The sequence below is a fragment of the Penicilliopsis zonata genome (genome assembly GCF_001890105.1).
Source record: "Penicilliopsis zonata CBS 506.65 unplaced genomic scaffold ASPZOscaffold_2, whole genome shotgun sequence".
Taxonomy (NCBI): domain Eukaryota; kingdom Fungi; phylum Ascomycota; class Eurotiomycetes; order Eurotiales; family Aspergillaceae; genus Penicilliopsis; species Penicilliopsis zonata.
The window spans coordinates 1742830-1770212 of NW_019208912.1; the positions used below are offsets into that span (position 1 = coordinate 1742830).

Sequence of the window (27383 nt, forward strand, 5' to 3'; positions counted from 1 at the left end):
GTTTGACAAGATTCCCAAGTGACAGCGTCTGTCCTTATCTGCTACTTCGTGTTGTGAGTTCAGCTCGTGATGCCTCTACAAATCACGTGATACAGGGCTATCCAAGAACGGTAATTCCGCCAAGACTTCGTATCCGGGCACTCCAAACCAATCAAACATAGTTATAGGCATTACAATACCGCCCTCCACACCGCCTGTCACACCGCCTGCCATAACCGTAAACCGCGTTCATCCATTTTCGGCAGTGGCGGTCTTGATAAACCTTAAATTCAGCCCATAAGCAGGAAGGAGCGGTTCCATGGTCCGGACCGGCAAAACACCTCCGCCGACGGGCGACTTCCGCACGCGAAAGCTGCTGTCGGAGCAGAATTTCCGACTGACGCAAGAGGTTCCTACGGATTCCAATTACCCAGCTAGTAACGTCTGATGGGCAGCGCTAAATAAGTGCGAGGCCTGGACTCCGTGAACGAGGACCGACTGCATCGCCAGCAGTTGTGAAGTGGACTCACTGACCTCACAGACTCCATTTGGGCAGTGGAGTACCGTGCTGGAGACCCTTATCAATCCTTGGGGTACTTGGGGCAAATGGTTAGTTCTCCTTCTTGCGGACAGCACAAATATTCTGGAGTTAAGCATGTTGATTATGATTCTTTCTACCAGATAACGATCTCACAGTAGTCTGTGCCGGAAGTCCTTGTGTCTAATGTTTCAGGATTGAGAAATGTCGGAGCCTATGAATGATACCTCAAGTGAGGGCCAGGTGAGCCAGGTGATCGAAGTGGATGTGAGTCAATACTTTTTTTTAATCCCACACTTGTTTGATTCCTTGAATTAATGCTCTAATACAATTTTTTAGTCGAACCTTGATGATAACGATTCTGCATATGATGGATCGTGAGTGACGCTCTCTCAGCCATCGCAGTTGATAATGCAGAAAGTTGACATGGCCCTTAGTGTTGGAAATGCAAGTGACATTGGCTCTGTGGCCTCCAATGTATTCAATTACATGTCAGTTCATGATCGTCCGGCTTGTACCAACCGGCGTGGATTCTAATGACTGTTGCTAACCGTTCTCTAGATACGAGGTACACACATGCTAGATCTTTCCATTTTCCAATGAAGTATGGCTAATCTTGATCGACAAGAATGGTCGCAGATATCATTCGTACCGTGAAGGGGAATATCTCTTGGTATGTACAGAAATGTATCTGAACGAGTGCGTTCACTCTATCTCATCTTCCATAGCCCAACGACGATTTAGAACAAGATCGGCTAGACTTGGTATGTTCTCAACACCTTTCTTATCCAAATATCAAGGCTTTCTTCCACTGATGTCACTCCCAGTCACACCATATCTACCGACTGCTTCTTGGCGGTGCTCTTCACTTAGCACCTTTAGAGAACCCACTAAGAATTCTGGACATCGGCACCGGGACCGGAATCTGGGCAATTGATATGGCGGAGTAAGCTCATCTTTGTCGGTTGCAAGACGAAGACTGACAATTTTCCAGCGAATATCCGGGGGCAGAGATCATCGGTACCATATCTTCCTTGTGTTTTGGACGCTGATAAATGCTAAGGGCCATAGGCAATGATTTGAGTCCAATTCAACCAGCCTGGTATGAACGTTCTCTGGCTGTCGCCTTTCCATGGTACTAATCCAACACAGGGTTCCACCCAATTGCGTTTTCGAAATCGACGATTTCGAAAGGGAGTGGGAGTACAGCCGACCGTTTGACTTTATCCATGGTCGTGAACTGGAGGGCTTTGTAAGAGATTACGATCGTCTCTTTGCTCAGGCCTTGCAGCACCTCAGACCGAACGGATGGCTTGAAATGGCTTCTTTCCAAGTTCAAAGTTATTCCGACGATGGAACACATAGGAAGGCCGAGTACCTGGAGAGGATGAACGACGCACTTTATGCAGCCAGTAGGGCCTTTGGAAAAGATATGGCCTCTATCTCTTCATGGAAGGCTCGGATGAGAAAGGCCGGTTTTCAAAACGTTAGAGAAGAAACCTACAAGGTAAGCATGAGATTGCTTCAAGAATCTCTTGACCAGATGGCTGAAACCCTCCAAAGCTTCCTCTAAGCCCATGGCCGAAAGATCCCAGGTTGAAGGAAGTGGGTCACTACCACCAGATCAATATGCTTTATGCTCTTGGTGCCTATACCTATGCACTCTTAACCCGCGCTCTCGGCTGGAAAAAAGAGGAAATCGAGGCTCTTTTAATAGGCGTGCGCAAGGAATTAAAAGACCCTAACATCCACGTCTACAGCAAAGCCTGGTTTGTCTATGGACAGAAGCCAGGCAACGGACCTGGAACAGTACCTTTTACCAGTTGACTTGACTCTTAAACAGTGCATATCTATTTCGTTACCCTTGCTCTTCACCAACAGAGACCTCGCTTTGATTCTTAAAAATTCATGCGCACCAAGAAATGTCTGTCGTGAATCCAGAACATTTGCTTGTGCTCGTTCGAGCCATGTCCGTTCAAAGGCGTCGACAGAGTGCGGTTCGAATGGGCTACAATTGGCACTAAACAGCCAAGTCGAACTGACATTTACCGCCAGTATCAACATACGTCCTGTCCAGATTGATGTGTTTCACGAAACCATCGACGCCGACAATGGCTCTATTAGCACCCCCCCCCCCCCCCCCCCCCCCCCGGGGCGCAGTCCGCCGTTAGCCTATGGAACAAAAAGGCACTCCTTCTTTTCCTTATTTTCCAATTTTCTCATGCGGGTGTGGTCCATGCAAACCCTCCTCGCGGCAAAGACGATATAAAGCATGTCCACTTTTTGTAGATGAAATAATCGAAATCGACTTCAATCGCCATGAAGAAAGGGTTTTCCATTCTCGATTGTCTCTTGAGCGGCGCGCGCGACTAGCTCAGCGGGCAGCAGGGTTCGCAGGACGGGCAGGGACCAGTGCAGCAGGAGGGTCTAGCTGCCACCTCATGAATGAAGACAAGGAAACGGAGGATTGTTCGACGGTGATACTGGGCAAGGTGGAGGCCTCTGGCATCGTGCGAAGAATGTAAAGGCGAGGGGTATGCACTGTGTGAGATACAAAAGCACCAATCTGTCTCTGTCTGCCTTGTGTGGGACAAGGATTCGGGATCCGCGGTCAATCATGCCCCTTGAAGAGCTCCTTACTGTGTAACTTCTGTCATACACTCATCTTATTAATATGAAAGTTCTCCCTACCAGGGTGGGAATGCTTGCTACATCACCACAAAAAAAGTCATATTCCTCACCTTACCCTCACCATCAAGGTCAAGATGGGAGGGCCAACCTCAGAACATGAGCCTGACGAGGCATTAGTGTATCTCAACAATCATTCCCATGTCGAAAATATTGATACGGTGGATTTGAAAGCTCTGCGGCGCAAGATTGACTCCCGTCTCCTCCCCTTCATGTTCAGCTGCTACGTCCTGCAGTCTCTGGACAAGGTGATGCTGAACGTGAGTCCTCGCTCTTCCAGGATGACACTGTGGCCTTAGTGTAACCCAAAGCAAAGTATGCGGGCGTGATGGGTCTCAAGGAAGATCTCGGATTGAAGGGGAACGACTTTTCCAACACTGCCACGGGGCTATTTATTGCATATTTACTCGCCGAGTTTCCAAATGGTAGCTCTTTTTACTCTCTTTTTTTTTTTAAAGATTTGAACACTCTAACAAAAGCCTTTTCTCCCAGTGTACTGTCTTCAGAAAGTGCCCGCGGCCAAATGGCTTGGTACCAACGTTTTCCTCTGGGGCATCGCAGCAGCTGCCGCGGCCGGTGCAACCGGTTACAAAAGTCTGCTCGCCGCGAGAATTTTCCTGGGCATTTTCGAAGCCACCGTTGGACCGTCTCTGATGCTTATTAACAGCCAGTACTACACCAGACAGGAGCAGGCGCTGCGGTTCACCCTGTGGTCGAGCGGAGTGAGCATCGCGCAGATACTTGGGGGGTTGATCTCCTTTGGGTTTCAGCACGTCCACCACGCTGCATTGGAGGGGTGGCGGGTGATGTTTCTTGTGCTGGGGGCCGTCACATCGCTCGTCGGGGTCTTGACGTTCTGTTTTCTACCGGACACGCCGATGAAGGCTCGGTGGCTGTCAGACCAGGAACGCGTCGCGCTGCTGCAATATATCAGTGTCAACCAGACCGGGGTACGGAACAGTTCATTTCATGTCAAGCAGATCTGGGAAGCTGTTCTCGATGTCCAGGTGTGGCTGCTCGCGTTGGCAGTGGTTTTGGTAAGCCTTCATCCTCTATCTTTATTCTTTTTTTTTCAAAAAAAAAAAAAACAAGAATATGCTAATGATAAGAGACCTCCGTGTCCAGTGGTGTGATAACCACGTACTCCTCCACGCTGATCGTCAGCTTCGGCTTCTCCGGCCCCGACGCAGCGCTGTTGAACATGCCCTCCGGTGTGGTGAGCCTGGTCTTTCTTATCGCCGTCGGGGTTGGTGTTCGCACGACCTCCCACCGGTGGGCGTGGATCCTCGCCTGCACCATTCCAGGCATCATCGGCGCGTCACTGCTATCATTCCTGCCGACCGCCCACGGGCACAGCAATAAAGCTGGCGTGCTGGTGGGCATCTACCTCGTGAATGCGATCATCGCCGTGCTCCCTATACTCTGGCAGTGGGCGATGGCCAATTGCGCCGGGCACACGAAACGAGCCTTTGCCAGCGCTCTGGTCGCGGGTTCCTTCTCGCTGGGCAACATCATCGGTCCACAGACGTTCCAGGCGCGCGACGCACCAGCCTACCACCCCGCCAAGGTTGCCGTGTTGGCGACGCAGGCGAGCGTAGCGATCGTCGCGGCTGTGTTGTCACTGTATTATGTATGGGAGAATCAGCGGCGAGACCAGCGGGCCTTACGAGCGGGGCAAGAGGGTCTGGAGACAGTAGAGGGCAAATGGGAGGGACTCACCGACTGGGAAAACCAGGCTTTCCGATATGTGTATTGAGGGTTGGTTTAGTAGTTGGGATATGTCAGACCTCCACCCGAGTTAACTTTATCAAGATCGTAGATCCTGATTCGAATGACGTTGACCGATAACTACGTCATAGACATCCCAACACAGTTATTTAAGACATGTCAAGAGGTAGTCTGGAGAGCAAAACAATCATTATCATTCAATAATACTTTGATTCAACTGAATACTTATTTGAATACTTATATACGATATCATCTCATCATGTCTCACTTCCTGCGCAAAGTCAAGGCCACCACCGGCATGAACAAGACCGACTCATCTCACATCGAACACGCCGGGGATGTCAACCACCCAGTCAACGACTCTGTCACCGGGACTGGACCTGTAGACAGGGAACTTTACTCTGGGAACAGCGGTGCAGATTATATTCCAGGTCAACACCAGTTCAGGGAGCCAAACTACAGCGCCAATACGGGAGACAGCAACACCTCTACCAACATGAACACCAACATGAACACCGATAGGAACACCTCCATGAACACTTCTATGAACACCTCCATGAGCACCGACCCCATGGACCCCCGTTCAACTTCCACCAGAGCAGAACCCGAAATGAACCCCTCTTCCAAGCACATGGGTTCAATGCAAAACACCAACATGCAGGATACTGCTTTGCCCTCCTCCTCTCCCGCCGGAGACGTGCCCATCCCCGACGACAAACCGGAGAAGAAAGGAGGCAAACGCGGTTCAATGTCTCGGTCGAGTATCGGCGCGGCGGGCGTGATTCCCATTTCGGGCAGCAAGGGGCCGACCTCGACCAAGACGTTTGATCCGCATGCTACGCCTCAATCTACTCATACTCATACTTCTTCTGCTTCTCGTATGGCTGAGCATCGTATGAGTGATCGTATGGGTGCCGAGCCTCGTATGGGTACTACTGCCTCCCATACGGCTGAACCCCGTATGAGCGGTGTTTCTCATACGGCTGGGACTGAATCTCATATGAGTGGTATCTCTCATCCAGCTGAGACTGAACCTCATATGAGTGGCGTTTCTCATACAGCCGAGACTGAACCCCGTATGAGTGGTGTTTCTCATACGACTGGCGCTTCTGGCATCCAAGGAGGAAACGCTATGGCCGGCAACGCGGGAGATGACTATTACAATACTCATTCAAGACGGGAGGACATCGCGACAGGCAAATTGCAGGGAGAGTCTCTTGGAATGGACTATGGAAGTCAACGAGTGTAAAGCTTTTCGGACTCATTATTGTACTATAACTAGCATTAAACTAACTAAGCATGTAACATTATCTTACTATTATGATCATTATCTCATAGATCATATCATTATCACATTCCCCTGACCATCTCTGTATGATGACCTAAACAGCGTTGGCAAAGGTGTGGGGAGTGGCAAGGTTCTTGGGAGTATCATTGCGGAGCTTGGGACCGATGAGGTGGTCAAAGGTGGGGGAGTGGGAGACACGAGGGGTCAGGTCCTCGAGATCCCAGAGGAGACCGAGGGTCTTGAGCACAGAGGTGGCGTGGTAGGTGTAGGGGTTGCCGGTGGCAGGGTCGATACCATACTGTTCAATGTAGCCCTTGGGGGTGTAGGGGGAGATGAGCCAGGTGGGCATGCGGCCGCCCAGGCGGTCGTAGGTGAGGGTGTAGTTCTGGCCGTTGGCAGCGGTCTCGGTGTAGGTCAGGTTGTCGGGGCGGACGGCAAGGGGAGGGGCGACGTGGTCGAAGAAACCACCGGTCTCATCGTAGGTGAGGACGAACAGGGTGTTGTCCCACTGGGGGCCGTTGCGGACGGCGTCATAGATCTGCTTGACCAGGACCTGGCCAAAGGAGACGTTGCCGCTGGGGTGCATGGAGTTGGTGTCGACGCCACAGCAGGAGGGGTTAATGTAGGACAGCTGGGGGAGCAGGCCCAGGTAGGCATCCTGGTAGAAGTTCTCGAGGGGCACCACGTTGTCGGCGGCGTTATCCGCGGTCCAGTTGAAGAACATGGAATCGGGCAGGAAGTCGCCGTTGGTGCCGTCGTAGTTTCTCCACGAGATGTTGTTGGCGGAGGCGACCTCGAAGATGCTGGTCACGTCCACACCGGAGACGTCGAAGCTGTCGTCGTTCTCACCGTGGCCGGCGGCAGTACCAGCCAAAGCACACAGGCGGTTAGGATTGGTGGGCTAGAAGAATAAGAATGGATTTGGGATGGATCTCTACAGTAAGGGACAAGGGAAGGAACTTACGCCAGGGACACACGAGTGCCAGTGGTTGAAGGTGACAAAGTCGTCGACGAGGTTGACGAGGGTGGGGATCTCGTCCTCGGAGTAGTAGCCCATGACCTGCTCGGCGGCGACCTTGGGGTCGAGGTCCGGGTAGTAGAGGAGCTGCTTGTCGACGAAGCCCTTGAGGGAGGGGGTCAGGGAGCCGTTGGCGATGGCCTCGTTGTCCGGGGTGAAGGTACCGTAGAACTCGAGGTTGTTGCCGGTGACGGAGTGATCCGGGTCGTTGAGGACGGAGTCAAAGTCCTTGTAGAAACTGGCCCAGGTGGCGCCGTCCGGGTCGCTGAGGTTCTGGGGGTTGTAGAAGGGCCCGTCGTTGATGGGGTTGCTGAGGCCCTCGCGCTGGACACCGCCCAGGATGTTGTCAAAGGCACGGTTCTCCAGCAGGATCCAGACGACATTCTGGATCTTGCTCTTCATGTTGGCAATGGAGTCGGGGGAGCCGGCCGTGTAGCCAAAGGGAGCCGACTTAACCTGGGCCCCGGAGCTGGAGTTGGAGGAGCCGGAGCTGCGACGGGTGGCAGCAATAGGGCTGGCCATGGCGGCCGAGGCACAGAGGCCGCCCACAAGGGACAAGGCAAGATCAGAGCGCATCTTGAGGTTTTCCTTTTGTCTCAACAGTTAAGAGAGAGAGAGAAGAAATTCACTGGAGGATTGTCTTTGGATGATGTGAGAGTGCCCGATGTCCAAGTCCTACAGGGATCGGCAGTCCCCCCGGGCGGTTTAAATAGCTTCAGCAGGGCAAGAATGAACCGGAATTCACGGAAGATGCCAACACCCACGTGGGCAAGATGCCCACTGCGATCGGAGGAGGATTGCGTTTTTGTTGGGAGGATGAGGAGGAGGAGGAGGAGATTCCGGTTCGTATCCCAGCGTATCCCAGCGTATCCCAGCGTATCCCAGTTGGAAGGAACCATATCAGGCAACTGGCCGTGGAGACGGGGGGGAGGAAGAGTGGAGGGGAGGGGGGGCCTTAGAGCCTTAGCGTGGACGAAATAGCCTCATGATTCTGGAAGGAATTATGGATTATGGATTAGCATGAGTTTCCATCGATTGGTGAACCTGTTCTCTCCGAGGGAGTACCTGAACTGGCTATGAGGACTTCTCGTTGCCTGTTGATTGCCCCTTGCTTCATCTTCGCCAGTCAGTCAGTCAGTCAGTCAGTCGTCAGTCATCTATCCACATTCCTCCGTATTCTCTTGAATGCTGTGAGTCCGAAGCTCTCGTTCTAGACTGGTATCCGCCCGTCTTCCTTGCATCCTTCTGGACGTTATCCAAGGAATACCTTAGTTAGTGCTAACAGTCAAGGTTGATGAATATCAATCCGGCAGTAAGAACAAGGTCTCTCCACACCGCCTCGCAAACCCAACAGTGACCCCTGGCCCTGGCACGTGGGCGGCTGCTGAGAGCTAGCGCCACAGGGCTCCGCACCAATGGGAGGCCCCGAGCTGGCAGGTGAGCCGGGCCCCATTTCTTATTTGCGCGCAACAGTAATGCAGATCATGCGATGGGCTGTGGCTGGGCCAATTGGCAGGCGAGAAAGACTCGCTCTGATATATCGCACATATGATTCGTTGCTGCTTGCACGTGAGCAGGATATGAGGTTTAGTAGGTACGAAGTAGGCACAAGGTACCTACTAGGTACCTTATCTGTATTATGGGACCCATAAAGACCTATCAGTGGGGGTATTCACTAGTATGCAGTATATTAGCTGTAGCTACCTAACTAATGGGATGTTCTGCTATGATACAATATTAATAATGAATAGGAACAGGAATTGAAGATCAATATTCTGCTCAACTGAATACTATATAGTACACAAATGACAAGTCAACACTAGTTAAATCCCTCCTATATGTCGTACCATGGTCATATACTTCGAGTAACGCAGGATCAATCAATTACAGGTAGTACTTTAGGTACTTATCGACCTGCCTAACTGGTATTAATTAATAGACTAGACTTGATCTATACATTGCTCACTGGAATCAGCCAGGAACTGGGGCCTTGGATCCGTCAGCTACTATATACTTTGAAGTCAATTGGCTGGAGATCAATCTACCTTACTTTGGCTTGGATACTAGGATAACGGCAGTTGTTCCTAGCTACAGACTACGAGGTAAGCGATTTCTAGTCTTGGTGGATCACATCCTGGTAGAAGTATTTATCTAGTTAATACGCAGGACAGAGTATATGTAGTAGCATTATGTAGCCTTGAGATACATACTAGTCTTTCATAATTATTGTGTTATAACAGATTAGTTTCTACTCTCTACCCTCTCTACCCTCTCTATTCTACTCTGATCTCTTCAAATTTATTCAGAACGGAGTAAGGCTATAACGGAGATAATCCTGACGGAGTTTGAGAGAGCAGAACTCCATGTAAACGGAACTCGGAGTTAAGACAGAAGATACAACGTATAACTAGTTTTGTAGTAATTACTTACCCTGACAATGAACAAGATATTCATCCCCAAATTAATAGAAAATGCCCTTTATCACTCTCGAAGAACACTACATCTCCCCCCACGTCAGCGCCGCCAGCCAACCCGCCCGGGAGCACTACGCCCTCTTCCCACCCCCAACAATAACAAAACTAGAATGCCTCGACACCCCCCGCATCCACGACATGGACGCCGGCCAGGTCTCGCTCCAAGTTATCTCCCACGGACCAGGGGACGTCCCCCCCCAAGTCTGCAGACAGGCGAACGACGATCTGGCGTCCGCCGTAGCACGACACCCGAGACGACTCGCCGCGTTTGCCATGCTGCCCATGACCGAACCTGACGCCGCTGCAGAAGAACTAACCCGGTGCGTGACAGAACATGGCTTTCTAGGCGCCCTGGTCGAGAACCATCTCCACGACGGGACCTTCTACGACGACCAGAGATTCTGGCCCGTGTTTGCGATTGCCGAACAACTCGACGTCCCGATATATATCCATCCCGCATTTGCTTCGGAGGCGATGCTTCAAACCCACCATCGGGGTAACTATGACGATTCCGTGGCTCTGGCGTTAAGTGCGTTCGGATGGTCGTGGCACACGGAGACGGGGCTACATGTTCTGCGTCTCTATGCGAGTGGGTTATTCGATAGGTTTCCCCGTCTGAAGATTCTCCTAGGACATATGGGTGAGATGCTTCCCTTCCAGCTTGACAGGGTGTGTGCCGTGTCAGAACGGTGGCCCGGTCTGCGTAGGAAACTGCGCGACGTCTGGCGTCACAATATCTACGTGACTACCAGTGGGATGTTCTCGTTGCCTCCGCTGGCGTGTCTGCTGCAGACTACCTCGATAGACCATGTGCTGTATAGCGTTGACTATCCCTTTTCGTCCAACGAAAGGGGGTTGCAGTTCTTCGAGGAGGTGAAGAAGAGCGGCTTGATTGCCGGCGAGGACTTGGATCGCTTTGCTTATAAGAATGCAGAAACCCTTTTGGGTGTCAAGCTAGACCTTTGATAAATGAAATACATTTAAAGCTCTTCCAAAAGATAAACCAATTTCTTCCCACTCACTTCTCCTCGACGCAAAACATCCAGTCCACCTAGAATCCCCTCAAGACCAGACCCCCCAACCCCAGTCGCGACAGGGTGATTCTTCAGTCGGCCCTCGCCAAGCAGTTTCTCCACCAGCACGCCGAACCGCAGAGCGAACTGGTAATCCTCTTCGCTGGCAGGGAGGAGCTGGTCTTCGAATAAAACGTCCTCCCCGACAAGCGTGTAGCCGAGGAAGTACTTCTTCTCGACCGGTCGAGGGAGCGAGGCGGGTAGAGTCGGGTCCAGCGTGCTCACGTAGATCGCCTTTTCACCCTCTTTTGTATCGGCTGGCGCAAAGGACGCCGCGCAGATGGCTGCTGTCTCGTCGGTAGCAATCGTATCGAAGGCGTGCATTAGGGAGTTGGACGTTGCTTCGGCGATGAGACTGAATATGTGTGGGTGGTGCTGTAGAACACGATTAGAAGAAGACACGAGAACACAAGATCACAGTATAGAAGTTTATATACTCACGTAGTCGAGCCAGACATCCGCTCCTCGTTGTTTGACAAGGTCAAAGTTCCTCGGCGAGCAGGTCGTCACCACTTTGAAGCCAGACCTAAATGATCAGAACGGACGTGAAAGTAGATAAGAAAGAGCTTACAGTTTTGCAAGCTGAATCACCATCGATCCCGTAGCAGACGATCCTCCATAAACGAGCATCCAATCCTTGTCAGTACTCTCACTCTCCCTGCCACTCTCGGGCAAAGACAAGCCCATAACATGGTACAAGCCCATCCCCGCCGTGAAAACACCAACACCCAACGACGCGGCCTCCCCCCAGCCCATCCCATCCGGGATACGAAGCTGCACATCTGCCTTGACGAGAATATATTCTGCGAAAGCCCCGTAAGAGGGTTGCAAGACGTTACACCCATGAGACAGGCCGGCCACCCGATCCCCGACCGCGAACGGTTTCCTGACTCCCTCCCCGATCTGCACCACCGTGCCGGCGTAGTCGAGTCCCACAATACATCCTATATACGAGGTATGGTCGATGTCCGTCCAGTCGGCTGGGTTGAGGGCCACGGCCGCCGTGCGGATGAGCATGTATCCTGCTGGAATGCGGGGGATGGCCACCGAGACGAGGCGGGCCTCGCCGGGAGAGGTTTTGACAATTGCTCTTCGGGATGGAGGCATATTTAAAATGGGATAAAAAGTAAACACCTCGGGAGGGATCTATGTTGGAAGCGAGTCGATGATTATAGTTAACTAGTAGTTATATATTTGTATTTATAAGCAGAGTAAGCATTAGTTAGACATCTTAGCTAAATCTCACCCTATGGATAATGCAAAGATATACATAGAGCAGTTTATATAATAAGAGCATGAGAATAGGAACATGGCTAGCCAGAGGGGCATACATTGTTATATTCAGTAATTACTATCAAGTCAATACTTCTTACTATTCTCTGTCTATCATAATGTCTACGCGTTTAGGGTGGAGCCTTGATTGAAGTGTCATGCACCAGGTATACCAGAGACATCATTGAATCGGTATCATATAGAGTATGTAGCCCTCGGCATGGATATGCTAATTCGCTAATTCGGTCCAGTCTCACTGGTGGCAACCGTCCGCAGAGCGACGGTCTCCGGCTCCCCGCTGCCGGCAGCCGCGGCGGCAGCCTTGGCCAGCTCCTTCTCGCGGGCCTTCTGAGCCTTCTTCTCCTGTGCAAGCCGCAGTTTCTCCATCTTCTTGGCCTGGTTCTTCGAGTTGGGGTCCTTGACATCGCCTGTGACCTTGGTCTCGGCCGTCTTGGCTCCCAGGGTATCTGATGAGATGCCTCGGCAGATCAGCGGACGGGGCACCATGTAGCGGTCTAGCACTTCATCTGTGACCTTGGCCCGTCGTTCTTGGAAGGCGAGGCAGAATTTGGTGACTTCGTCGGCGCATCTGCAAGAGTCAGATTAATACTAGACAACTCAACGATGGAAGACTACCAGACTTACCTCTTCTTGATTTCGCCGGTCAGCATTTTCCCAGAGCGGTAATCCTGACGGATCTGCTCCAGCTCCTCGTCATCCTGATGCAAGTTAGCAAATACATCAGAAAAATTCAACACAAAATTACTACTGACCTCGAGGAAAAACTTGAGGTATTGGAAGGGAACGTCGACTTCCGGATCGCCACCTTTTTCCCGGTGTTCCTCCAGTGTTGGCTGCCCTCCGCTGAAGGCATACAGGTTGATCTTCTTCAGGATCTGTTTGGGCGTATCTCCGACAAGAATAGCACTGGCCTCAATTGAGGCGGACATCTTCGACCCGGGACCTTGCAAGGCATCGAGGAATCGGGCGTGGATGAGCGACGGTTTCGCATATCGTAATTGACTGGCAACATCGCGAGTAAGTCGGAAGTAGGGGTCTTGGTCGATAGCGCAGGGAATAAGACAAGGGATGTTGCTGGTTCGTGTCCGGTCAGAACCAAACACTTCGGGGAATGAGCTTGCAAATGAAGGAGCCGCTTGGATGGCTGCAAAATGGATCTAATCCCTTGTCAGCATGCAGACAGGATTTAAGCGCAATCACTTGCTGCTTGCTCACCTTTCCAATATTTGTGCTGGTATCGAAACCAAAACAGGCGTCCGCTGTTGATCTATTGATGCGCTAGACTCTCATTAGAACCGAACAGCGATAACTTCGAGACCCTCTCAAAACAAACCTTCGCTATGCGCGTGACGTTCTTGTAAAACTCTCCACCCATATATCCATAATCTGAAAAGATGAACGTTCTCTCCGGATCGAAACCGCAGGCGATGATATCCTTGGCGTTCTCCCGGCCGAAGTGCTCGAATTCGTCGATCTCGCGGTCGCTCTTTGCGATGAGGTATTTCTCGTCTATCGGAGTTAGTAAAGAAATAAAAGGAAACCAAAAAAAAAAAAAAACATCAAAGGAAGGAAAAATACCATCCGTCAGCATGACAACAAGGGGCACCTCAAAGACGTCCGACAGCCACTTTGTCAATTCAAAGGGAACCATATGACCAATGTGCATGACCGTGCTGCTCGGCCCCCGGCCGGTGTAGATGAAAAAGGGCTCCTTCTTCTCGTACTTGTCGAGGATGACCTCAAGGTCGCGGTGGGAGAAGACAATCTTGCGGCGCAGAAAACGATGCGGCTTGTGGCCCGTGACTCGCTCGAAGCGCTCGAGCAGGGCCTCGTCAATGAGCTTGGTGCCAAACTGGTCGACCAGCTTGTCGTAGTTGATCGGCTTGACCTTGCCATCCTTGTCGACCTCGCCGGAGACGCTCCAGGGATTGACGTTCTGCTCCTGCGCGGCGGGCGCGGTGGGTGCTTCCGTAGCTTCGGCCATGATCGCCAGATGTCCAAATACTCGAACTGTGGAGGAGAGGGGCAGGTCAATTTTGGTGGGATGTTCTTCTTCAAGTGACTCAGATAAGGTGGTGGGCTGATTATGTAAGAGATTAGTCAGGCGTCTGTGTATAATGATGCCTGAGGCTCACAATACCATACATTGCGTGGCCTATATCTATAACCATAGAGGCTAAATTTCCAATAGATGAACCAATCTAGGCTATATTGAGTGACCATGGTCTATCGTAAAACCATATAAATACAATATAGGGCGCTAAACAGTTCCATAGTAACCCTGCTGCCGCGACCAGGGAAGACGACTGTCTGTTCGGGGATACCATGTATAAATTTGGGGTGCATCCCTTGCGTAACGAGAGTTATGTCGAAGGGAAATTTCTGATGCTGCCTGCTCATTTCACTGTCATCCTGGCGTCCTTCAATTTATTACTCAAGCCTTCTTCCTCCATCTCACTGACACCTCTTCATTTCTGCTAACAATCACTACTACTGCCCCTCTGATGATTCTCGATCTCCCAAGAAATACCAGTTTGACTACTCGGATTGATTCTCATCGCAACCGCAAGCTAGCCATCTTCATGCGTGCTTCTCTGTTTCTTTCACGCCTGTCTAAGAAAATGGCCGCCGCTGACTGTTTCAAACCACGCGTTTCTGGATACAAACGAAGTTCATCATCCTTCATCTCGAGCAGGTGGTGTCTGTATTGGCCAGATCACGGAACGCTTTGAACACCTGGATGTTGGTCTAGTCAAGCTTTTCCCATCCTCTACTTTCACGAACGCAGAGTATTTTGAGGCCCAACAACCCAAGAGACTTCTCCGCTCCAATGAAATCTTCAACAATGTCTGGTGCAGCCTTGATGGTGTGGCGTCTGGAGTGGTGCATCTCCGGGTGGCTGGGGTGCGTTTACAACCTGCCCAGCGCCCAGGAAGAGTAATCATCCCCTTCACAGAATACATCTCAGAAAACCCCATGGAGTACATTGGGCCAGCGGGTGGACATGTCAAAGAAGGTGTCTGTGGTGCGCCTATCATTGTCGACTATGATCAGGACGGCGGGGTCGTCGGAAACCTTCAACCTGGCGCTAGAGACAGTATATGGGCTCTCTCTCCAGCTCCTAAAGATCTTACTATTGATCGAGGATGGAGCTTGGTCTGATAATCCAAAGACATTTGCTGTTTGATTGTGTGGTCTAAATGGCTAGGATTTGCTTCATCCTTTCACTGATATATTCATTACTATTCTACACGCCCAAACTACACCTGATTCATCCAAGGCATAGCCTATAGATTGAGGGTAGAAAAGCTTTTGAAATGATACTCTATCTATACTACTGCCCACTCCATGATTACCTTGAAGACATCTAGACCATCATGCTCTCTCTCTATCCTCTCGACAAACTGTTCCTTGTTGTCACGCGTGTAGAAACCGGCATCATTCGTCAGCAGCAGTTTTGACACACTCTCGTCCATCTCCGGGTGTCCTTGGAGAGTCAGGATTCTGCCAGTAGAAGAGAGGAAGGTCTCCCTCTCTGCCAGCGCGATGAAGCCGGGAGGTGTGCTGAGAACCCGTCGTCGATGGAATTTATGAAGATTCTGGTAATCAAGTTAATTCAATATCACTTGGTTGGAGTCTGTAACTTACAATACTCTCTCGATGAAAAAAAGATTTGCCTGCTTCTGTTAATTCGATTTCATATACTCCGAGCTAGAATTGTTAGTAGAATAGTATATAAAATAGTAGTATGAACTATGAATATTATTACCCTAACTTGATCCTCTTTAATTATCCCCCCCATCGCTCTCGACACAGCCTGATGTCCCCAACAGATCCCCAGTATCTTACAAGTAGACTGTGCATGGCAGTCTCGGATAAACTGCATCGTGGCGACAATCCACTCGTCTGGTTTCTCGGCCACGATATCGCCCGTTCCGCCGGTGAGAATGACGAGATCATAGTTCGATGGCGATGGAAACTCGCCCGTTTTCATCGGGTGGAAGATGTCGATTGCGGTAGGGTGGTAGGATTGCAGGAGTTGACGCCATGCTGCGTCGACGGTGCAGCCAGGGCCGTTCAGGGTGTAATTGCGGAGGATGGCTATTCTCATCTCGATGGAGATGAAAATGAGCAAAATAATTAGAAATGAGAGAAAGGCAAAGAGGAGAGAGAGAAACAATGGAGAATGGATGAGAAGACAAGAGGGGGAGATAGCATAAGATAAGATCGGTACAAGTATGAAGTAGCGCAGTTATCAGACAGTTTGAACAGCAAGATAGGCATGTGACTTATGCTATTCACTTGGTAAATCCTCGATTTGCCTCGAGAGCCTTTTTGATCAAGGATCTCAGTCCTTGGCCATACGCTACTTCGTCATAGATCTCACAGATCCTACTGACAAAATCCCTAACAGAGGAGAACATCTTGCTCTTGCTCAGGTTGGTGCTGCTTGATGGTCATGATTCACGGTGTTCCTTCATAGACTCTCTTTTTGCTGTCATGGAGATTACCTATCTTCACTACCTCCTGGACTGAAGAGTATCGAGCGACAAGCTGCTCTCAGCTAACCGGCAACATATTTGTTTCTGGTGACCAAGTGCTAAGCTTGTCGTTCTCTATCTTCATCTTGCCAGCACGATTTCCCACCACGCCGGTAGGTTTCCAGGTCCTAAACCCAGCAAAAGCGAACAGGACTAACAAGAAACAGATACAGAGAACACAAATATCTACTTGTCACAGAATGAATGACCCTATTATACCTTACTAGTAGCCTTCAAGATCCTATTGGCCGAGTGGTCTTCCCCTCAATGTCACAATATTGCAGGTAGCCGCGGATACCTATACCGAGCGCAACGGGGCCTTGCATTCAATGATACTCTCTAAAGAGACCTCGAAAGACCCCGACAAATTGGCGGGCGTGATCGATAATACTGGGAGGAGCTACCCAACAAGCCTGCGCGAATTGCTTGGGAGAGCAGCTCGCTTGTGATAATATGCGTTAGTTAGTCACCTCCGGCAGTTACTAACTAAAGGCTACTACTTTAATAGGCGGGCTGAGCCTTTTCCGTCCGAGACATGCAGGCAGGATGCTGAACCAGGATAGTCAATTCTGTGGTTTGAGGACCAGGAATCATTATGAAGCCTATTGCCTAGGCACTAGCAGAAGATTCCTGGAAGGATAACCAAACATAATATATTCCTTATGCTATAAAGTGCGTCAGTGCCAGACCCTGTCATGCATGTCTAAGATATTTGAACTAATTAAATGGCATATAGATTAATCTCCCTAGGTATGAAGAAGACATGCTGTGTTCTGTTGCAAGAGGGGATACAATATCACAAGCAAGAGACAGCCTAGATACCTAGGTAACTCAAAATATAAAAGGGCTGTGATTCTTGAATATTTTCTGTCTTGTAACACATTCAATTGTCCATCAACCAAACGGAACCTTCAAAGTCATCTTCTCAAAGACAATGCTCGTCAAATCTCTGGTTGCTCTCCTGGCCATCTCAGCCAGCGCCTCCCCCATCAAGCGAGACGCGGCCACGGTGCTGTCTGACCTGGAGACCATCGTCAGCGAAGTGGGTACGTTCCAAACCGACTTTGACAATTGGGATGGGTCTGTCGATTCGGAAGTGTCTGTGCTGTTTGCGGACTATCTTGCCCTCGAGAACGACCTAAACACGGCCATCAGCGACACCGAGGCAGTCTCAAGCCTGACTGACTCGGAGACCAGCAGCATCACCAATGAGCTAGAAGCCTTGGGACCTGCTCTCATGGTTGCTCTGGAGGTCATGATGCTCAAGGTGAGCCTTTCATTCATAGAAAAAAAAGAAGTTTGACTAGACTGATTCGCGCAGCAACCCGACGTTGTAGCTGCCGGGTCTGAAGCCTTATGGCTCACCATACTCGAGACCCTGGATGGTGACTTCAACACCCTTGCTGCGGATCTGGGCACTCTTGCCACCACCACCACTGCCACGGAGGCTCAGGGTGTTGTTTTTACGGATGTGGATACTGCTTTTGCCAGCGCTATAGCTGCTTACTCTGAGTCTTGAGCACCTCTCCCGGCTACCAGGCCCTGCTGGGTCAGCATGTAGCTAGAGAGTCACAATCACAACTATGTTGACCTGATCTAGTACAGTAATACTAACATAATTCTTCTTGAAGAGCTGAGATTGCTTTTCATCTCGCTTAGACAAATATGGAGCCTCCGGCCAGCGCGGGCAGCGCGGAGTACCCGGAGTCCGCGGTCTCCGGGGAAAACGCGGGCAGCGTCCGAGTAGTGTATAAGAGGTACCCAGGTAGTAACTACCTGATTAACTCACACACCACTCAGACTGCCGGAACAGAATCGTTTCAAAGAACCAGGATGTCTGTATCTACATCAATGGCAGAGTATGTAGAGAAGTCAAACGCTGCAATTGGACTGCTGCTAACGTCCCCCGTGCCTCCAACAGCCAGTCAACGACTCGTCCTCGGAGCAGACGACCTTCGAAATCCTCCCCCGAAACACACAATGGTAGAGAAGAAGGGAAAGAAGACTTCGAATTCGGGGGACCTCTAGGCGTCAGCCTTGTCATGCTAGGCTTCCCTATACTCATGTACTACATGTATATCGGCGCTACGATATACAATGGCCACCTCCCCCTGCCTGAGCCCGATCAGTCCCTCGTCGACTTTGCAAGGCACCTGGTGGATCTCGTGTACACGCACGCCTATCCTCATCGGAAAGCCTGGATTATCTACTGGACGTTTCTCGTCCTCGAAGGGATTGGATACCTCTACCTGCCCGGCGTGTATGGAAAGGGCAAGTGCCTCCCCTCGCTGAACGGCGGCCAACTCGACTACTTCTGCTCTGCAATCTGGTCGTGGTATACCACCATTGCAGCCGCACTGTCTCTGCACTTCACCGGTGTTTTCAAGCTGTATACGCTCATCGATGAGTTCGGCCCCATCATGTCCGTGGCGATCTGCTCTGGCTTCCTCGTCTCGGTCATCGCCTACGTTTCTGCCGTGGCACGGGGTGTGCAACACCGCATGTCGGGATCCCTCATTTACGACTTTTTTATGGGGGCAGAGCTGAACCCCAGGTTTTTTGGATGGCTGGACTTTAAAATGTTCTTTGAAGTCCGCATCCCCTGGTACATCCTCTTCCTGCTCTCGCTCGGCACCGCCTTGAAACAAATCGAAGACTACGGCTATGTATCTGGGGAAGTCTGTTTCATCCTCCTGGCACATTTCCTTTACGCCAACGCCTGTGCCAAGGGCGAGGAACTGATCATCACCAGCTGGTAGGGAGCCATCGCCCTGAAGCCCTACTTAACAAACCATCTTGCTAAAGCTATCAGGGACATGTACTATGAGAAATGGGGCTTCATGCTCATCTTCTGGAACCTCGCCGGCGTCCCCATGAGCTACTGCCACTGCACGCTCTACCTCGCCGCCCACCACCCATCCACCTACCACTGGAATCCCTGGGCCCTTGGCCTGCTGGTAACGCTGTACCTGTTTGCCTACTGGGTCTGGGACACAGCAAATAGCCAGAAGAACTATTTCCGAGCCCAGGAGCGTGGCGTGCCCCTGAACCGCAAGACCTTTCCGCAGTTACCCTGGAAGTATGTCTGCAATCCACAGGTCATCCGTACCACGACAGGCGACTCCATTTTATGCAGTGGGTGGTGTAAGTATATGTCTTCTTCTCCTGGTTATAGAAGATAGCAGTCAACTTACTTTCGTGGTTTAGATGGTATGGCCCGCAAAGTCCATTATACATGCGACCTCTTCTTCGCCCTCTCCTGGGGTCTAATCACAGGCTTCAACTCGCCCTTCCCGTGGTTCTATCCTGTTTTCTTCGCTACCATGATCATCCACCGCGCACGCAGGGATATCACGCGGTGCAGGGAGAGGTACGGCGCTGCGTGGATGGAGTATGAGCGCCGGGTGCCCTATTTGTTTATTCCGGTATGTTGTTCTCTAAGCGAGTTTATTCTCCTTTGCTAATGGAGTAGTATGTAATCTGACGAGGTGGTGGATGGCGGTTAATTATTCTATATAAATAGCATTCTAGAAGAACTACTTAGTAGCCATTCCTAATTCATGTTCATATTCAACATATCCATCACCGGCCGATTAGTACTCAAAAAGTCATTCAGAAACACAGATATATCCGCACTGTTCATGTTAAATTCACTCATGTCATCCGGCCACGACACATCAGGCACGGCGAGGGCATTGCTCTGCCCCTTGACCCCTGTCGCGGGGACGAACAGCGACCCGTCATCATGCTGCTCGAATCCCATGAGGGTCTGACGCGATTCAATCAGAACACGTGCCGTGTTGAGAAAGGCCTTGCAAATCTCGTATAGCCGCGCGGACCCCTGCGACAGGTTCTTGCACAGTTCCAGCGAAGACACAGTCTCCTGGAGGAGAGCGAAATCTCGGGCGCTTGACGTCGCAATTGCGTGCGTGAAGATGATGACGAAGGGGGTGAAGGAAGGATACAGCAGGATCCTAATTCCATATTAGTTCTTTTTCCTGGTGACTGAAGAAGTGAAAGAAGTTGCCCACCACTTTACATATTCGGCCTGCTTGTGGCTTTCCCGTGTGCGGAAGATGGCAAAGCATTTCAGGTGGCTTTCCAGCGCGAGAGTGGCTGCTTCCACACATTTGGAGGTGATTGCCGTGGCGTTCGTTGGTAGCGTCTGCGCGCGATAGATGACCGTCAGGACGGAGTAGGTGATGAAATCGGCGCACAAGGCCATGCCCTGTAACGATTCGGAATATAACCCCGGATGGACATCTATCTTCGCTGCGTGTCAGTGAAGAAAAGATATATCTGCCCCGAGCAGAACCCGGTAAATGTAACAAACTTACTGCAAGTAGCTCATTTCGCACTACAATTAGAGCGGCGGAGAGTTTTTCGATCGATGCAGCTGTGCTTGCCGGGGGTGCCTTGGCTGCTGCAACCGAATATAGCTGGTCGTAAACTTGGCCTTGGATAGTGGAAAACTTAATGGTGACTAGTGTCATCAGGTCCCAGGGACATTGCTTCGGGTCTTCTGAAGGAGTGAAAAACTCTGCATCGATATCATGGTCCTGAAAGTGTGATGTAAGACCTAAGTTGAGTGAAACGTTCTTGTCAATGGTGTACAGAGACCAGAAGACATGCCGCTTCGCTTCGGCTAGGGCGAGCGAGTCCTGTTTTAGGGTAACGTGCCGATGATACCCCATACTCTGGCACATGTTGAATGCCACTGAAAGGTAGGTCCAACAGAGCTGGAGGTTAGACTCTTCCTGGGATTTGATGACCTGGGGAAAAGAGAAGCCGTTAGAACAAGATAATCCGCGGTAGATAGAGAAAATATCAACGCACCCCGATCAGCAATGCTTGAACCTTCTCGAGAGTCGGGTTGACCATCATCTCGTAGCTGTTCAGCCCCGATGAGAAGTTCCGCTCGCATAGTTTGATGTAATTGATGAAATCCGGATTCGGCAGCTGATGGGTGTCTTCATGGGCGTAATCGCGGATGATGTAGTAGAGTAGGCCATGAAGGAGGGTTGTTGACCCTGGAGCAAGGGATTCCGAGGGAAAATATATCTTCTGACAGAGAGTCTCAATTTGAATATGGTTTCCCCAGGAGTGAGAAACTAGGGAAAATGGAGGTTGCGCTGGCGAACATGTTAGATATCTGGGCTCTTTCTAGCCTGTTGCATACGAACTCTTGATCTTTTTGACCAGTGCAACAACAAAATCGACGGGGAGAAGAACAAGGCTAGGGTCTTCCCTGGAGTTATTTTGAGGAGTAGATATGATTCGACTCGAGTCTGCTTTGGTGATAGAATGATGTCTATCCAGACTGTCCTTTAGAGAGAGGAGCGCAGTGCAAACGCTCTCATCCAGCTTGGTACCCGGTATCGCAGAGACAGCAGAATAAGCTGCATCTCGAGCTAACAAAGTCTCGTTACTAAAAGAAGATTGCCCCTCAAACGTTGGTATGATGGACGTCGAAGTTGTCGGTGTGGAAACGCTCTTGGAAGCCGTCGGTGTACCAGGCGTTGCATTCCGCGGTATCTCCTGGAGCGTCTGCTGGATGGCTACCAGCTGCTCCTGAATCTGATCAATCTTTCGTTCACTCGGATGGTGAGTCAGCCTTGGAGCCATTTATCCATTTCTTGGTCTCGACCTACTACTGGTGGGACAGCGTAATTCGCTGCCGTTGTTCTGTTGTGGGCTGAGCAGCAGGAGCAGCAGCAGCCGCTTTGCACACAAGCCCCAAAGTGCCACAGCTAGAGCACGGAATGGCCTTGTCACATCTTATCTATTGAAAAACAAGAGTATGAGTGGCGAGTTTTATCGTACTGGAAATGCACCCAGCTGTACTTGAAAGCGATGGTACTACCTTTCTAAGACGACAGTTTTCACACTAACCATCAAATTAGAGAATGTCCATACAGGTAAGAACACCATTGCCTACCGCTCTAGACCTGAACGACCGACGTCCATGCGAACTGACTGCTTCGTCGCCTTCAGCCATCTGTCGGGTGAAATAAACACTGAGTCGATTGACAGTCCAGTTGAAGATCTTGGACCGATTCCCGGAGAGGCCGATCTCGCGCTGACTCAGCACTACATAAAACTAGTGTTGTATGCTTAGTCATCAATGCAAGACACCTGCTCCTTCCCACTAGGCCATGATAAATCCCAACCTCACACTGCAATCCTCTTCGATCTTTCATAAAGATACGTGGATACGCCCCTATTACTGACTCCTTATGCTAGATAATGCATAATCTCGCACCATCTGGGCCTCTTCCACTGTGGAGACTCTACCAGATTTCCCTCTTGCTAGTTCTGACTGTGGAGCAACTGCCGACTTTTCCGAGATCAGATTTCAAGGGAAAAAGGCTTCAGCCCTGAAAAGCTTCGCTCGGCAAGTTAAGCCATCATTCTTGGCGGCTGGAATTCCCCCCTGTAGGGCTGACTGACCAGCGGATTTTATAGTCCACAATTCCTCGCTTCAGTGTGCTATTCATACATAAGGCGATTCCCATTATCTCTGAGCACTATGTTAGAGGATGCCCCCTGTCAATGTGTCCACTGTTCTCACCGAAGAATATTGCTGCCTGTTGTGACGATTGTTGCCGAACGGCAAAGTGGAGATCATTACACTATGTCTACTCCGTACCAGCTGGCGAGGATCTAGTACCATTGATCAGATAAGTGATGACACGACGAAACAGACTTTTCTGGCCACCGTCTCAAGCTTTGAATGAGGATAAACAGAGGTAGATCAGGTATAGAGGGCATTCTACACACGACAAATAATGATTTCTATAGTGAGAAATAATGGATAAATAGTGTTGGGAAAAAGACTCCCAGGTAATCGAACGAGCTGCTCATCGATACCCAGGCCTCGTTTCTCCTGAAATATGAACATGATACCAACGACAGCAGTATCTGATTGAGATAATCATTTCGCTGGCTCCAATTTCATTTAGGACATGAGATCCACTTGACTGAGATTTCCTACCAAGGTCCAAAGTCTTTAAAAAGGATGTATTTTCCACAAAGCCCTGCTAGTTATCTGATCGAACTTTATCAGATCTTAATCTCGGCTCAGCCTTTGGACAATTTCTCATACTGAGTTTTGAGACAATGGATTCAGAAGTGAAGCCAGATGTCCAGGTCAATACAAAGGACTTGCATCCTTCAAAGGACTCAGATACCGGTGAGACCATAGTCCTATAATCTTTAATTAGGTTTTAAGAGAATCTGACGTGTCTCGATATAGAGTCTTTTACCGATGTTCTACGAGCGGCAGGAATTGGTATTCAAGAAAATGATCCCACGGAGTCTGTCCTAACTCTGCGCATGTGGTTTATCGGAATCTTCTTTTGTATCCTGATCAGCGGCTTGAATACCCTCTATACTTTGAGAACCCCGTCTATCACCATCTCATCGTCGGTGGTCCTCTTGCTGGCCTACCCCCTGGGTAAGCTATGGGAGAAACTCGTACCCAGCTGGGATGTGCCACTGGGCGGCTGGTCATTCAATTTGAATCCTGGTCCCTTTAACCAAAAGGTAGCTTGAGAACTCTGAAAGAAAAAAAGATTTCCCTATGAGGCCTTGATTTTGACTGATTTCTTTCAAGGAACATGTGTTGGTATACATAATGTCTAACCTTAGTATCTATGTCCGCCTTGGAGCAGACGTCTTGACGGAGCAACAAATGTTTTACGGATACAAAGCTGGCTGGGGGTTCCAGATTCTCATTACATTAGGAACATTCCTCCTGGGGTTCTGTCTCGCAGGTCTCTTTCGTGCTATCGTCGTGGTTCCTCGAGATCTCCTCTGGCCGGGTGTTTTGAGCACTACAGCTCTGACAACAACGTTGCATAATATTGGACAAAGAGATGTACAGACGTCGTATGTTTTAAATTGTCTTACCTTGTTTTTCTGCACCTCTGTCCTGACCATTGGTTAGGTATTCCACATGGAAGATCTCTCGATACGCCTTCTTCAGCGTGGTGTTTTGTGTCTCCTTTTGCTGGTATTGGTTCCCGGACTTTATCTTCCCAGCGCTCAGCTATTTTACATTTCCATGCTGGATCAATCCGAAGAGCACAGTGGTAAATCAATTATTCGGCATGGAGTCTGGAATGGGGCTGTTGCCTATCACATTCGACTGTAAGTTTACCCTTGGGATATTATTCTGGTCGATGCTAAATGGAACCAGGGAGCCAAATATCCTATGTTGGGTCGCCATTACTGGTCCCTTCTTGGGCTATTCTGAATGTTCTTCTGGCTCTTGTATTCTGGATTTGGATTGTTGCTGTCGCGTGTTATTATACAAATGTTTGGTATACTGGTTACCTTCCATTCCAAAGCTCATCCGGTTTGTCGAGTCTATACCCGCTGATTTCATCTTCAGACTATGACGTTAACAAATACATAGTATATGACAATACAGGAACTGCCTACAGTGCTTCCAAAGTGGTCAGCAAAGCCACTGGGTATAAACTGGATGTGGCCGCGTATGAGGCATATTCTCCGGTGGGTTTCTCTCTCGAGAGAAAATTAGATCAGATGGCTGGAAAGAGTTGAATAACTAACCACCTATGCTTCAGGTCTTCATGCCAATTACCTATGCATTGAATATGTTTGGCCTGTCATTTGCTACTCTCACTTCACTGTTGGTATGGGTTATTCTGGAAAAACGCCAGGTCATGGCAACCGCTGCGCGCCGGATCCCTCAGCTGGTCATGGACTCTTTGCCTGGCCGCCAGCGTCCTGAGAGAAAAGATGAACAAGGAAAAGAAGAGGTTCCGCTTTGGTGGTATCTGGTTGCTTTTGTCTTAGCACTATTCATGACTATTTTCGCCGTGGAATACTGGAACGCAGAGCTGCGGTGGTACGGCGTTTTGTTGGCTTGTGTAGTCGCCTTTGTCTTCTATGCGCCGGTAAGCAATCTGTTTAGGATATTCGATCATCATGGCTAATAATTACACGAAGCTTGCTCTGGTGTATGCAACCTCCAACCTGAAGATCAATATCGACGTCTTCTGCCGCATCGTTGCCGGGTTCGTCTTCGAAGGCAAGGTGCTTGCAAACATCTGGTTCTTCGACATCGGGTACATCAGCACGATCAAAGCCCTCTACTTCTCACAGGACATGAAACTGGGTTATTATTGCAATGTGAGTTACTTTATCCCCTTCTCGGTGATATTCCTGACACCTTTCCCCCCTTTTCTAGATTCCCCAACGGCAGGTTTTCCTGGTCCAATGCGTCGGGATGATTGTCGGGACGCTGAGCTCCCTGGGAGTCCTTAACTGGGGCCTTGACCATATTCCCGGCGTCTGCACTACAACGGCCAGTAATGGCTTCTCCTGCCCCTATTCGCGCACGCATTTCAACACGTCCCTCATCTGGGGAGCCATTGGACCCCGGCGGTATTTCAATAATTATATAGGCTACAGCTCCCTTCTCTACTTTTTCATCCTGGGCGCGGTGCTGCCCATTCCCGTCTACCTGCTGAAAAAGAGATATCCACATTCGCTCTGGCGACGCGTACATATCCCGCTCTTTCTAGGTGGTTTGAACTATCTGCCTCCCGCTACTGGAACCAGCTACGGCAGCTGGGCTGTGGTTGGGCTGACATTTGGATGGCTCATTCGCAAGCGCTGGCATGCATGGTGGTCCAAGTACAACTTTGTGTTGAGCACAGCCCTGGACTCGTCGGTGTCGATTGCAGGGGTGGTGATTTTCTTTGCCATCTACTACAGCGGGGTGTCTAGCAAGTTTAGCTGGTGGGGGACAACGGTGTACGAGGTGAGAGACAATCATTTCTTCTTTTTTTTTTTTAATTTGCTTATTCATTTTACCCACTTTTGCTAACTATGGGATGCAGGATACCTGTGACTACAAGGGATGCTCCTATTTACCCATTCCCGACTCGGGGACGTTTGGGAATTAATGATACAGAGAGGTCCCTTAGAGTGACTACTAGGGTATCTGGTAGACATAGATGACAGGCCTGTGTCATTAATAAGTCTACATCATAATGCTTCATTCATTTATATCTTGTCGTTATATGATCTCTGTCAATGACTTGGAGTCTTCAAGTCAAGAGTATTATATAAAATACTAAAAGTTTAATAGGGGATTGCCGGCACCTCATACTCTTCGCTGGATTCTCTCACTCTATTCATGTCAAATATTGTCTTTACGTTTTTCTTTTACAGGGGAGGAGGACTTGCCGATCAAGTGTGAACCCCATTGACCAGTAACATTGATTCCACCCAATTGATATATTAAGATGACGCAGGCGACAGGGATTAGGAAGCAGCAAAGACGGGATTGAAAGCTTAGATATGAGACTTTTACACTGCAACTTCCCTTGTAATGTCAACCTTTTCCCTGTTTTCTCCTTCCCATCCGCCTTCCCCTCTCTGCAGAGTATACCTGAACAAGATTACCCCCCTGAAGGAGCCATGTCACCACTTTTGTTCAGATTCACGCAATACACGTCCCTAACACGGATACCGATCCTTGCTCACTGGCGATCAGGCCATGAGAAAACGACGATCACTCTTGCCGAGGACGGTTACATGTCAGCTAATTGTATGGGCAGTTACACAAGACACCCCTGAGGCACTAGAGTCATCTGCTGATTGAAGATATTTCAAATAGACTTGAATAATGTCTTATTCGTCTCGCTCCCCGCATATGAAGAGCAACAGGGGTCGTTATAGCCCCGGCTTCCCCGACTGGTGTTATAAAATGGATATGATCAAGGGGG

At 49.9% G+C, this 27383-nt stretch overlaps 12 protein-coding genes across 12 annotated transcripts; 7 read left to right on the forward strand and 5 right to left on the reverse strand.

Annotated features, from left to right (window-relative positions):
- The first annotated feature begins 357 nt into the window (after positions 1–357).
- Positions 358–2658, forward strand: ASPZODRAFT_128840 (hypothetical protein). Its single transcript, XM_022722126.1, has 12 exons — positions 358–588; positions 661–784; positions 857–894; positions 955–1008; positions 1079–1085; positions 1146–1190; positions 1246–1281; positions 1345–1463; positions 1512–1537; positions 1589–1619; positions 1670–2024; positions 2081–2658. The coding sequence occupies exons 2-12, from the start codon at positions 722–724 to the stop codon at positions 2342–2344; spliced, it is 1038 nt and encodes a 345-aa protein (XP_022584725.1). The 5' UTR covers positions 358–588; positions 661–721; the 3' UTR covers positions 2345–2658.
- A 510-nt stretch (positions 2659–3168) lies between these two features.
- On the forward strand, positions 3169–5113 carry ASPZODRAFT_128842 (hypothetical protein). Its single transcript, XM_022722127.1, has 3 exons — positions 3169–3630; positions 3698–4242; positions 4317–5113. Exons 1-3 carry the CDS (start codon positions 3534–3536, stop codon positions 4959–4961), a joined length of 1287 nt encoding a protein of 428 aa, XP_022584726.1. The 5' UTR covers positions 3169–3533; the 3' UTR covers positions 4962–5113.
- A 136-nt stretch (positions 5114–5249) lies between these two features.
- ASPZODRAFT_128844 (hypothetical protein) lies at positions 5250–6299 on the forward strand. The gene has a single exon (XM_022722128.1). It carries the CDS (start codon positions 5430–5432, stop codon positions 6180–6182), a length of 753 nt encoding a protein of 250 aa, XP_022584727.1. The 5' UTR covers positions 5250–5429; the 3' UTR covers positions 6183–6299.
- A 16-nt stretch (positions 6300–6315) lies between these two features.
- Positions 6316–7761, reverse strand: ASPZODRAFT_58350 (hypothetical protein; the record flags this gene model as incomplete). Its single annotated transcript, XM_022728761.1, has 2 exons — positions 6316–7122; positions 7186–7761. The coding sequence occupies 2 exons, from the start codon at positions 7759–7761 to the stop codon at positions 6316–6318; spliced, it is 1383 nt and encodes a 460-aa protein (XP_022584728.1).
- Positions 7762–9705: 1944 nt separating this feature from the next.
- Positions 9706–11025, forward strand: ASPZODRAFT_128845 (hypothetical protein). The gene has a single exon (XM_022722129.1). It carries the CDS (start codon positions 9711–9713, stop codon positions 10677–10679), a length of 969 nt encoding a protein of 322 aa, XP_022584729.1. The 5' UTR covers positions 9706–9710; the 3' UTR covers positions 10680–11025.
- ASPZODRAFT_128846 (hypothetical protein) lies at positions 10626–11924 on the reverse strand. Its single transcript, XM_022722130.1, has 3 exons — positions 11358–11924; positions 11228–11312; positions 10626–11161 (listed from the first exon to the last, which is right to left on the reverse strand). The coding sequence occupies exons 1-3, from the start codon at positions 11891–11893 to the stop codon at positions 10694–10696; spliced, it is 1089 nt and encodes a 362-aa protein (XP_022584730.1). The 5' UTR covers positions 11894–11924; the 3' UTR covers positions 10626–10693.
- A 300-nt stretch (positions 11925–12224) lies between these two features.
- On the reverse strand, positions 12225–14066 carry ASPZODRAFT_90180 (hypothetical protein; the record flags this gene model as incomplete). Its single annotated transcript, XM_022730387.1, has 6 exons — positions 12225–12647; positions 12704–12777; positions 12832–13236; positions 13295–13357; positions 13413–13588; positions 13658–14066. 6 exons carry the CDS (start codon positions 14061–14063, stop codon positions 12296–12298), a joined length of 1476 nt encoding a protein of 491 aa, XP_022584731.1. The 3' UTR covers positions 12225–12295.
- Positions 14067–15375: 1309 nt separating this feature from the next.
- On the reverse strand, positions 15376–16073 carry ASPZODRAFT_90182 (hypothetical protein; the record flags this gene model as incomplete). Its single annotated transcript, XM_022730388.1, has 3 exons — positions 15376–15678; positions 15728–15790; positions 15855–16073. 3 exons carry the CDS (start codon positions 16071–16073, stop codon positions 15409–15411), a joined length of 552 nt encoding a protein of 183 aa, XP_022584732.1. The 3' UTR covers positions 15376–15408.
- Positions 16074–17554: 1481 nt separating this feature from the next.
- On the forward strand, positions 17555–18139 carry ASPZODRAFT_57781 (hypothetical protein; the record flags this gene model as incomplete). The annotated part of the gene is made up of 2 exons (XM_022728710.1): positions 17555–17887; positions 17942–18139. 2 exons carry the CDS (start codon positions 17555–17557, stop codon positions 18137–18139), a joined length of 531 nt encoding a protein of 176 aa, XP_022584733.1.
- A 281-nt stretch (positions 18140–18420) lies between these two features.
- ASPZODRAFT_110438 (hypothetical protein) lies at positions 18421–20305 on the forward strand. The gene is made up of 5 exons (XM_022720996.1): positions 18421–18479; positions 18542–19375; positions 19433–19764; positions 19828–20045; positions 20093–20305. Exons 1-5 carry the CDS (start codon positions 18454–18456, stop codon positions 20102–20104), a joined length of 1422 nt encoding a protein of 473 aa, XP_022584734.1. The 5' UTR covers positions 18421–18453; the 3' UTR covers positions 20105–20305.
- Positions 20174–22618, reverse strand: ASPZODRAFT_58444 (hypothetical protein; the record flags this gene model as incomplete). Its single annotated transcript, XM_022728768.1, has 8 exons — positions 20174–20594; positions 20652–20887; positions 20958–21392; positions 21457–21752; positions 21804–22216; positions 22272–22402; positions 22484–22507; positions 22559–22618. 8 exons carry the CDS (start codon positions 22616–22618, stop codon positions 20174–20176), a joined length of 2016 nt encoding a protein of 671 aa, XP_022584735.1.
- Positions 22619–23739: 1121 nt separating this feature from the next.
- ASPZODRAFT_149604 (hypothetical protein) lies at positions 23740–26558 on the forward strand (the record flags this gene model as incomplete). Its single annotated transcript, XM_022725498.1, has 10 exons — positions 23740–23812; positions 23852–24165; positions 24236–24510; positions 24569–24771; positions 24821–24979; positions 25040–25137; positions 25212–25544; positions 25597–25779; positions 25838–26413; positions 26493–26558. 10 exons carry the CDS (start codon positions 23740–23742, stop codon positions 26556–26558), a joined length of 2280 nt encoding a protein of 759 aa, XP_022584736.1.
- Positions 26559–27383: the final 825 nt, after the last annotated feature.